Source organism: Acipenser ruthenus, chromosome 22 (assembly GCF_902713425.1).
Source record: "Acipenser ruthenus chromosome 22, fAciRut3.2 maternal haplotype, whole genome shotgun sequence".
NCBI lineage: Eukaryota > Metazoa > Chordata > Actinopteri > Acipenseriformes > Acipenseridae > Acipenser > Acipenser ruthenus.
The window spans coordinates 25,186,089-25,197,322 of NC_081210.1; the positions used below are offsets into that span (position 1 = coordinate 25,186,089).

At 35.2% G+C, this 11,234-nt stretch overlaps 1 protein-coding gene across 4 annotated transcripts in view; it reads right to left on the reverse strand.

Moving 5' to 3' along the window:
• Positions 1–9,670, reverse strand: part of LOC117431674 (transcription factor COE1) — a 139,707-nt gene extending 130,037 nt beyond the window's left edge. For all 4 annotated transcript variants that reach the window (XM_058996224.1, XM_058996222.1, XM_058996223.1 and 1 more), the window contains exons 1-4: positions 9,060–9,670; positions 7,727–7,883; positions 6,571–6,634; positions 5,316–5,371 (exon numbers count right to left, since the gene is read on the reverse strand). In XM_058996224.1, the coding sequence (XP_058852207.1) occupies positions 5,316–5,371; positions 6,571–6,634; positions 7,727–7,883; positions 9,060–9,193 (411 nt within the window). In that variant the 5' untranslated portion in view covers positions 9,194–9,670. The remainder of the gene's footprint in view (positions 1–5,315; positions 5,372–6,570; positions 6,635–7,726; positions 7,884–9,059) is intronic.
• Positions 9,671–11,234: the final 1,564 nt, after the last annotated feature.

An 11,234-nucleotide genomic window follows, 5' to 3' on the forward strand; every position in this document is an offset into this window, starting at 1 on the left:
GCAGGGAGCTCTTCCAAAAAGCTCAGCTTTGTTTTCACCCCCAGACTCCAAACAGCACATTTTCTAATGCCGCGAATTTACATGTTCCCAAACACACAGCCCTGAGCAGCCACACAGTAGCAGCATCCAGTGTTGATTCAGATCATTTTGTACAATATTATCCTTTGCTAGTATTAGTTTATTATTGGTATGTACACATTTATTTTTGCAAAAAGCAACAAAAAAATGCATTTTTATGGCAGACACGGTGGGATTGTCTAAAGATGAAAAAAAAAATCAAGAGATTCCATTTTATATTTTATATTTTATCATTGCATGCATACCAAAATGTATGTTTATGGAAATCTATGATATAAAATTTCATTATTATTATTTATACTATTTTTTTTTTACATATTTTATTGTTTTACTATAATTTATTTATATTATTTTCTATTAATATTCTTTTTTTTTTTTTTGGTTTAAAGCCTTATTTTAAAAAAAAAAAGTGTATTCCGTAATCTAGTTCTACCATTTTATTCTGAATCAGAGCAGATCTATTTATCAATACTGGCTTTTCCTGCTGTTGCTTACCATTTGCAGTAGCAATTCTGACAGATATTATAGTCTCCTTTATTTGTATGTTATTTTTTTAACTCTTTAAAACTTAAAACTTACTGTAACTTATTGTACCTTTTTAAAATACACTTCACTAAAAAAAAAACGCGCTTTTGCATAGAAATGCTTAAAATAACATGCATGCTTAGATTTATTTGTGATCATGTCTTGAGGAAGTATGGTAGACATTCTAGCCCAGATGGGGCATTACGAGAAAAAAAACTGTCTGATTTAGTGTTTTGCATTTTGCATTTTGTTTTTGAAAGGTTCTGAAAAATAAACTTGATTTCTTTTTAACGAGAGCTTTGGAAGGTCTGATAATAATGGGAGGTGAGAAGATCAAAAGTCTGGCCTTGGAAAGATCTGGAAAATAACCGAGCTGCACACGCAATCCTCTTACTCCTTGTCTCTGTCAAGAAATCCAGGGAGCTTTTAAAAGATGGAATGCCACAATTCTGACATACTGTACTTGCAAAATACATTCCTGTCTAGTGTTAATACAGTACAGTTAGGAAAAATGCAATTAAAATGGCTATAAATCACAACAATTATTACTACTACTACTACTACTACTACTACTACTACTACTACTACTACTACTACTAATAATAATAATAATAATAATAATAATAATAATAATAATAATAAGCAGTGTGGAGTAGTGGTTAGGGCTCTTGACCAGAGGGTCGTGGGTTCAGTCCCAGGTGGGGGGGACACTGCTGCTGTACCCTTGAGCAAGGTACTTTACCTAGATTGCTCCAGTAAAAACCCAACTGTATAAATGGGTAATTGTATGTAAAAATAATGTGGTATCTTGTAACAATTGTAAGTCGCCCTGGATAAGGGCGTCTGCTAAGGAATAAATAATAATAATAATAATAATAATAATAATAATAATACGTTTAAAAGCCATCCAAAGTGTTCAAAGAAAGTATTTTCTTTTCATTACATTTCTTGTTTTTTTTTTTGTTTTTTGTTTTTTTTTAAATTTAGTCGTCGCCAATTTTTTACCCCGGTTTTCTCCCCAATTTAGCATGCCCAATTATTATCTGTATCCTCGGCTCACCGCTCGCAACCCCCCCGCCGACTTGGGAAATGGCGGCTGGAGCACGCATCCTCCGAAACGTGCTCCTGCCAAGCCGTCATTTTTCACACTGCGGATCCACAGCAATGCTACCAGCACCTATAGTGCCGGAGGACAACACAGAACTGGTAGCTCCACTGCAGAACCACAGGCGCCCTATCGGCCACAGGGGTCGCTGATGCGCAGTGAGTCGTGGATTCCCCTGCCGACCTAAGCCCTCCCTACCCGGGCAGCGCTCGGCCAATTGTGCGCCGCCCCCTAGGAACTCCCGGTCATGATCGGCTGTGACATAGCCTGGATTCGAACCTGCGATCTCCAGGCTATAGGGCACATCCTGCGCTCCGCGTGGAGCGCCTTTACTGGATGCGCCACTCGGGAGCCCATTTCTTGTTTTCTTATAATACAAGCACACCAAACATTCAAAAGTTTACCACAGCAAATTAGCAAGGTCTTAGCAGTTTTCCCATGGCACACTATGCATTTACCATAGTATACCATGTTCATTTACATACTTTACTATAGCCTACCTCTCTGGGATTTACAATGCTTACCTATGCTTTATTACACTTTGCTTTTACTTTGGTAAACTTTGTATAACTGTTTCTTTGTCTTTTAATCTTTACTCTAAAGCTGTAAGACCCCTCATTCAACATTATATCAGCAGAACATGTTCCACTGTCAGAGCAGGAGTCAGTAAAAAAACTTTTTCTAGAACCACTAAACTAATCAACCTGTTTTTAATTAGTGGTCTGTGTTTGTATGGCAGCGATTATTTATTTTGAACTTTAAAACTGAGTTTGACGAATGGACGCATCATTCTTTATTGTATGGTTTTGTTTAGCAACAGAATGCCGTTGGAAATATACAGTAGAGAATGCCAAACTGCATATTGTGAAATATGAAATGGTAAGAGATCTTTTAAAGAAAAAGTTTACAGAAAGCTGTGAAGTTTCCGAAAACTAGAAATCTTGTTTTATTTATTATTGTGTGTTGCGATATTATCATAGTCTGTAATCAGGCTCTGGTTTGAGGAAATATCCAGCTACGAAGATTTATTTCATCTGTACACATTTTGTTTAAGTAAACTAAGTGCTTATTGAACTGCTGTATAAGTGTTATATAAATAGATTTGACAGTCTAATAAATGATGGTATGAAGAGCATTAAAATAGCCTGCTGTCTCTTTTTCAAAACTGCAGAAGATAAGGAATAAACACAGAGATCTACCTCTTTCTCTCGGGCAAAATATCAATGCACTTGTACAAGGTTGTACTATAAAAGATTCTGGAAATAGTTTCAAATACTCAGCCCAATGTGTACCAAAAGTTTCTTAAATTATTAATGACACATTTTCCAGTATAGGGCTACAAAAGAGTGACCAAATGTCTGTCCAAAGTACAGCGCAAACAGGTGTTTATTTAGATAAACAACTATAAATGAACAACTAAAAGCTGGAATATAAATATACCATGAATGAACAGCAAGAAAACAAAGGATGCTGCCGATTAAACAAAAGTTCAAATTGCTCCACTTTTAAACACTCCCTTTTTATCTATGGACGTGTCACACTAGACATGTAGACTTGAAAGGAAAGAGAACAGCCTCTTTCACAATTTAAAAGATATCAGTTTAACAATGTGTTTCTAAATCTGCATGTTGTGATTTATCTCTCTGTTTTAAACAAAATGTAATCTAACAGAAAATGTTTAGACTAGGTTTGTCTATTACTTTGGAAACCTTTATTTGTACCCCAATGGTTGAGAATAGCCCCTTAGTACCAATGTACCAATAAATGCAGGTTAATTACAGGTGCACACAATACCCTCTGCCATTATACCCTGCATCTGTCATAGACTACTCAATTTGCTCAACAGTGTTCTAATAACAGATACCCTTGCTCTCCTATTGAGCAGGGAGAGACAGCAGACTGATGTCACCATGACGTACTGTAGGTGTTTGCCGTTTGTGAAGAAGGCGCAGCGCAGTGACTGTACAAACATGCTTAAGGTTTGAACTACACTTACGCTGCTAATGTCATACTCTGATAAGTAGATTAGTTTGAATACGATATCCAGCTTAATAACTGACACGTCACAAATGCACTTGCATTCTGCTAGAAGATTGCCCCAAAAGTGTTTGATATTTGCTTTGTGCATATTGTCTCTATGATTACAATGAACTATCGATGTTGTTCACTATTGTTATTATCCTATAACTAGTTAACTTGTATTCAGCCATCTGCCTTACCCTTGGAAACAAACACAGCACATCAACTATCACATTGTTAACTGTAAGGCAGCTTTCCTACCCACCTTGAATAAATTTTATTTCACAAAAGTAACTGTTCTTCTTCATTTGCAGTCTCTTCTCAACCCTAGATCTGACAACTGCAGCTAAAGCATGTAAACAAGTTCTATAAATACATCAAAACACACTTCTCTTTTTGATACTGTTATCTGAACCATGAGGGTGCTCTCTATCATTGCAGTAATAAGCCACAGGCACCGTGATTGTATTGTTGTTTTTTTCAGTAGCCATTTAGGTAGTACGGTAAGCGAAACATATACTTTGATTGACTAGTTGAAAGTAAAGGTTTTATTTGACCAAAAATATGTGATTTAGTCATATTTTCAAAACATATAAGAAGCATAATGTATGGAAACTAGTTACAAAAGGTGGTAGAGCAAGAAAATATAATTGCACCCCCAGACTGCCACACTATGGTGAATATTGAGATATGAAAACCATTGAAAACTATTATTATTATTATTATTATTATTATTATTATTATTATTATTATTATTATTATTATTATTATTATTATTATTTTAGTTAAAAACTAAAATATTTAAATATGAATGCTGAGAAAATGTCTCAACGTGCACTAAAAAGAGATTTAAATTGTTTTGTTCTGTAAAATAAATACTGTTTATGCATACAGAATGTTTTTTACACCAGCTGCAGGGAGATAGCAGGAAACTCCAGAACCTAAAGAGTTAACAGCATTGGTAATGGTCCACTGCAGGTCAAACGTTTGCTATTTTGCAAACCTAGGAATAATATGGTAGTATGAACACATAAATAATAATAATATCTGAATCAACCCAAACACTTTGCTGGGGGCACACGGCAGTTAACATACAGTTACAAGGCTTCCTGTTTTTGATAGAAATGCTGTATTTTACAGGTATTTTCATAAAACACAGCGTTGGCACGTTGATATGAAGCACAACATCGACAATCTCCACCAGCTTTGTCTAAATTCTTCCTCTTACTGGTGGAATTCTAACTTGATCTCCATGCTGTCGGAAAGCACTATATAGTCCCTTTGACTGTAACTAATCCCCCTGGTTATTATTGCGAACAATAAAAGTGTGTTCTTGAGACGCCCAAAAGTGACAGCTCCACTTTACAACCTCACAGCCTAACACAGTCTCCACAGAGCCACAGCAGCGGCAGAGCAAGCCTCTTCGGAGTGGAGGGCTGTCTTTGTGAAGTGCATGCTGTGTGGATCACTACAGGATAGCACTGCTCTACGGAGAGCAGACCTGTCTGAGTGTGACTCTATTCACGTGTCCTCAGGGCTGAACACATCCCCTTTGTAAATCACATGCACAGAGAAAGAGAAGTCATACCTGTTTGGTCATGGAATCAATCAGCCTCACGTAGAAGTCCTGCTCTGTTCTAATACCTGAGGAAACAGCAAGACTGGGTTTACTGCAATTATTTACACAGCAGTGTGCCCCTTTTTCTTTGTTGCGGTGTAAACAGTCATGTCTCAAAAAATGTGTTGGATTCATTCATTTAGTGGTGATCTGTTAACTGACTAATGTATCTATGACTGTCTCTAAGAAACTCATGTTATGTTATTATAATATATATATATATATATATATATATATATATATATATATATATATATATATATATATATATATATATATATATATAAAAGCAGTACAAAATGTTCCTGTTGAGTACATTCATATTGGTGGTTATAGAACTACATTATTATTATTATTATTATTATTATTATTATTATTATTATTATTATTATTATTATTATTATTATGAGCCAGTAAACTACTTGTTTTAAGGCTTTGGCTAGGAAACGTTGTCCCTAGGCTTTTACTAATATACTGCTGCGCAACAATGATCTCCTATGATAAATTATTCATAAACATGAAGTCATACTGTAGTCTGAAGTTACAAAGCCGCAGAGACTTAGCAGGGTAGGCTAACACAAGCTATAAGCCTGGGTCGGACAATGTCGGGGAATTAAAATATTACACAAATAACCGGGTAAAACGGACGTGTTTCTTACGCTTTGGCTATGCCATGTACTCAGCCGATAACACTGAACAGTTGACATATAGTTTACACCAGGACGGCATTTTAAATTCACGTGAAATGGGTCATGCATGCACGACCGGAGATGCAGTCATGAAAGGTGACAACGGCAACTCAGGTTGCGAGGGGCACGTGTACAACACCATATTTATAACACGTTAATAACACGTATATATATATATATATGAGTAAAACTTGAGAAAACTAAATAAATTAAAAAAGAAAAAAAAAGTAAATCGAAGTTAACTCGTTATTTATGACTAAATTGAAAATGGGTTACTGAGAACTGATTTTTATTCGATCATACTAAGCTACGTATTATTATTATTATTATTATTATTATTATTATTATTATTATTATTATTATTATGACGATGATGATGATGATGATGATTTGGTAACTTGATTAAAGAAGATATTGAGGCCAGCTGTCAAGCGGTTCTACTAAGGATAACATTTGAACTGGCGTTGCAGAATAGGCGTTAGGTCTGTTAACAGAACTGTCAATGCTGATATCAAAATGCAACCACAGAGTCTTACCATTGCTGTAGAGGAGCTGTAGTCTGTAATGTATTCCATTATTAGTTTTTTCACCACTAGATTCCTAAGAAAAATCAAATAATAAAAAAGTTAACATTTGTTTGAAAAAAAATAAATAAAAAATAAAAATAAAAAAACAAAATACACAAAAATAGACAGGCCATTGCATATACATGATTTAAAAAAAAAAAAGAATGAAAAAAGTTTTATTTCATGACAAGAAGGAGTTGGTAATGTTATGTTTTGCCAGCACGATAGCCGTGTTTGTAAAACTTGACAGTAAATGAATGTTAGAAGGTTCGCATGCAGGGATAGTGAATACAATGTGTGAAATATAAATACGTTGAGTGAAAATAAAACTCAAAATCGACAGCATGTTTATAAAATGTGCCTTATCGTAGTAAATACAGAAGGTGACGCCTTTAGAGACAGTATAGCGAAGCATCTGACATCACCGTCTCAGTGATCAAAGAAAAAAAAAATCTATTTTAATACTTCCTTTACGTTATCAAAAACAAGTTTATTTTGCACTGGACCGTGCAATTGTGTAACTACAATGAACTCACTCATAGTGTAGTGTTCAGCGCACTAAAACATGCAAAACAGATTATATAAAGCCTATATCATTCGAATGTGCATTAAATGCATTGTCAAAAATAAAACGACGTATAGAATTGTATCTAAACCTATTACCAGTGTTCCCACTATTAGGTGTGCAGGCTCGGTAACAAAGGTGCAATATATTTAAACCCATATAACATGTTACTATCCAAGGAAGCTAAAATAAATATGTACAAGTCTTTAAGTAAGCATAATACTAATAATAATAATAATAATAATAATAATAATAATGTAAGCCATTATTTTTATTTTATCTTTTAACTGTACATTGTTATTTGTTTAGGTTATATTTACCTACATTCATCTTGTTTCATTGTATTAATGCAAACATTATTACTACTATTATGATTATTAAGATTAAGAAATATAAGCCCAAACTCAGTTTATTAAATCATTTGCCATCGGTTCTGGAGCAGCCTACAGCAAACGGTGTATTACAAATATGCCTATATATATATATATATATATATATATATATATATATATATATATATATATATATATATATATATATATATAGTAAAACAAGACTTACTTTTTCCTTTTCTATAAATCCCAAGAAAGTAGTCCTTTCAATCTCCACTGGCTGTCCTTGTCTGTCGTATAGGGCCAACACGAAGTGGAAAAAGTTGGATTTCCTCAGGTTGGAAGGCGGCTGTTTCTCGAAGTGAGCCCGGGCTAGACCCACTCCACTGCGGATACACGGGCAAGAAGGAGTCGGTATTAGTAAAATAGCAGGGTGAAAGGGAACTGCATGCGAGTATTATTATTATTATTATTATTAGGCCTATCGTTATTATGTTTGTTGTATCTATTCAATGTCACTATTTACGCTCAGTCTCTCTTTTTTTGGCTTTTTATTGCTTTACCCTTATCATTTTGACATTTCACTTTAATTTTACTTTTTTTAACTTTAAATTTCCTTTTATAATTAATTTGTAACATTGTGTTTATTAATTTAATATGAATTTTGTTTCCTTTTCCAGTCGTCTTAATTTAAATGTATGTTCTTTCTATTTTCATATTACACCGCTGAGTTGCGTATTCACGCACACTATACGTTTTAAAAAAAATCATACATCCTCATCAATTTATTTATCTTTTAACTTCGTCACAATTTAAACACACACAACGTTATCACCCGAGAATGAAAAAACAAACACAACATTCCCTATCAAACACAGTAATATCTTAAATAGTCGGTTTGCAATAGTCTATATAAAGCGTGTAAAATCATAACAGTACTGTATCACACATGTGTTTGTATACAAAAGTGGATAATAGTATCCGAATATAATTGAATAACAAATTGCTTATTGCCAGCGTTTAAGAACAATTCTTTAAACCTTGTATTATTAATATTGTTGTTCTGTGAGCCAGCCTGTGCGTTTGTAATAAGAAATGCTTTAGTTTCAATTTAACTTTAAAAGTAGAAACTAATGCAAGACAACCATGGGTACTTTGGTTTTTACCACTATAGTACCAGTACAAGGTTTTAGATATAGATACACAATTTAGATCGATATTAAATGCATATATTACATATGCTTTATAATTGCTTGTTTTGGCTTTTAAAAAGAAAAAACGTGCATGTTTAACGTTCAACATGTTTGCCACAAATCCACATTTGAAACTCTTTATCAAGAAGAGATGCCGAGGGTTGAAATGCTACAGACTCTGAGACGCGACACGGTATCAGTAAGCAGATGCTGTTTTGCAACTTACATTCTGAACAATTAGAAATGTGAAAGAACGCATTCTATCAGTGTGTTTGTTATATTCCTGTTGAAATTGCTAAGGCTGTTCGCCTGACGTTCTCGAGATTCACGAATTCACGGCGGCGGATGCTGCTACTGCATCAGGCTTACCTTTGAGCGGCTGTATTTGCATCCAGTACCCCAGCTCCCTGCATCCATGTTCGGACTGCATTCATCCCCGTCCCGATGGGTTCTTCTTTCATGCTGCTCCCACTCCTTTGAATGTTTTCCTGAATCCCAAACATGAAAACAACCTTTTCTTTTCCCGACCTTGTTTCCTTCAAATCACCAGTGGATTATGTAACGTGTATATAAGAAAAGATATCAGGAGAGGGGGACCACGCTGTCAGAATCCAGGTTTGTAGATCGGCAAAATCACCAGGAAAAAAAAAGAAATGACTGCAAATCAGAAAAAAAACAATACTTGAGGGTTGGCTGCTGTCCCTTCTGTATTAAAAAAAGCCTTAATAAACAGATCTGATGTCAGTTTAAGAAACAATAGGATCAACTACAGCTTTCAGACTGCTAGATCAAGTGTCATCATCATCCAGTGACAAGTTTTTTTTAATCTTTTTTTTTTTTACCAGAGATCTTTCTCTCCTTAAAGGAAATGAATGAGAAACGGGATGCTAGAAAGAAAGGTGGACCCTTGTGGATGAGGATCCCGTGTTTTCCCCCCTGTTAAAATGGGAGTGATTTGTGCGTTTTCCCCTAAGGAATCCGGTTTGACTGTCCCTGGGAGCAAAACACAAGAACACTAACCCCAATGGGAGGAGGCGGGGTCGAGACACAGAGACCCGCCCCAAAATAGAAATATACCGCCCCCCTTGAGCACGACTTCCAATCGGCGTTCGCTGGCGTCTAATTATATATTGGAGTCCGGCACAGTCTGTTTAGCATACAGCATCATCACAAACGCAAGCACCCGAAAGAGGCGTCTTACCTTCTTCACGATATCAGAGAGATAACAGTATACTCGGCCCTTAGCCATAGCGCAGTATTGAGCAGAACCATAATTCATGATTACTGAATAATTATAGTTCACGCACATGATGTTAGCAAATGCACTGTACACTCGGTTAAATCCTCGATCAAGGAGCATGCATATGAATCTGTCTTTTGCTATTGATGTGTTTAAATCTTATTGTACCCTAACAAGTTAAATCGTATTAAGACGCATGTTATCTGTCTTAAATGATGCTACGTGGTACTGGCAAGCTAATATCGAGACGTGTGTTGAACTGTAAAATGATTGTGCAGTGGACTGAGGCTTCTACAGTGTAACTGGCACTAATGTTGCGGTGCTGTTTTCTCCTGCCTGTGATGAAACACAACACATTCAGGCTTAATAAAGAGTGGGCATATACCGACTGGATGAACAAAACTTCGAGTAGTACCGATAACGCATTCAGTCTATGCTTTGTTCTCCATTGAACAATACACAGGGGTGGATTAAATCATTTGTTTAGTTAGTTTTATATGTATGTTTTCCATTATTAGTTTTTGGGATGCATCTATTTTATAATTCATCAAAAAGAAAAGAAAAAGAAAAAAAAAGAAGAAATAAACGGAATATTTTTGAGTCTGGAACAAAACAACCTATACATAATCTGAGCGGATGAACCGAACTTGGAAACTCTATGAATTAATACAATAAACAGTACATCTACACTTCAAAATTACTGCCCATTAACTAAGTCAGCAAAACCCGTTTGACAATGAACTTGGTTATGATGCGTAACCTAGTTTTTAATATGAATAAGCATACTGGCAAAATCACCGCTTTCATCCAGACGAGACAACATAATAGATACTCGATGTAACTAACGCCTGTTTGATTACACAAAGGGCTTGAAGAGTGCTGTATTCATTGCTCTGAATGAGAGTGGGATTCCCCTTTTAAACACGACCACGAAACCTCTCACTGCTAAGCAAATATCATTAATCACACAGTATGCTCTTGTAGTTGTTCTTTCTTTCACTCTCATTTAAATCAGATCTTTCATTGATTTCTTTCATTGCATCAGTCTAACGTTTTCATTTCTCATTTCGTTATGGACATCATTTCAATTAATTTATTGAACAGTCTTCCATATTACCTTATTAGCGAAAGTGTCTTGCGATAGATATAATTTGGGTACACCGGCGTTTTTAAAGCTCGTTAACGTCAGATGAGATACCTTTAAGAAGCTGAAGAAAGTAGGTAGTTATTAGCATTTCCCCCCCGCCTCTTTGCAATAAATAAATACATGAATAAATAACTTACTAAAATGATTTTTTTTTGGA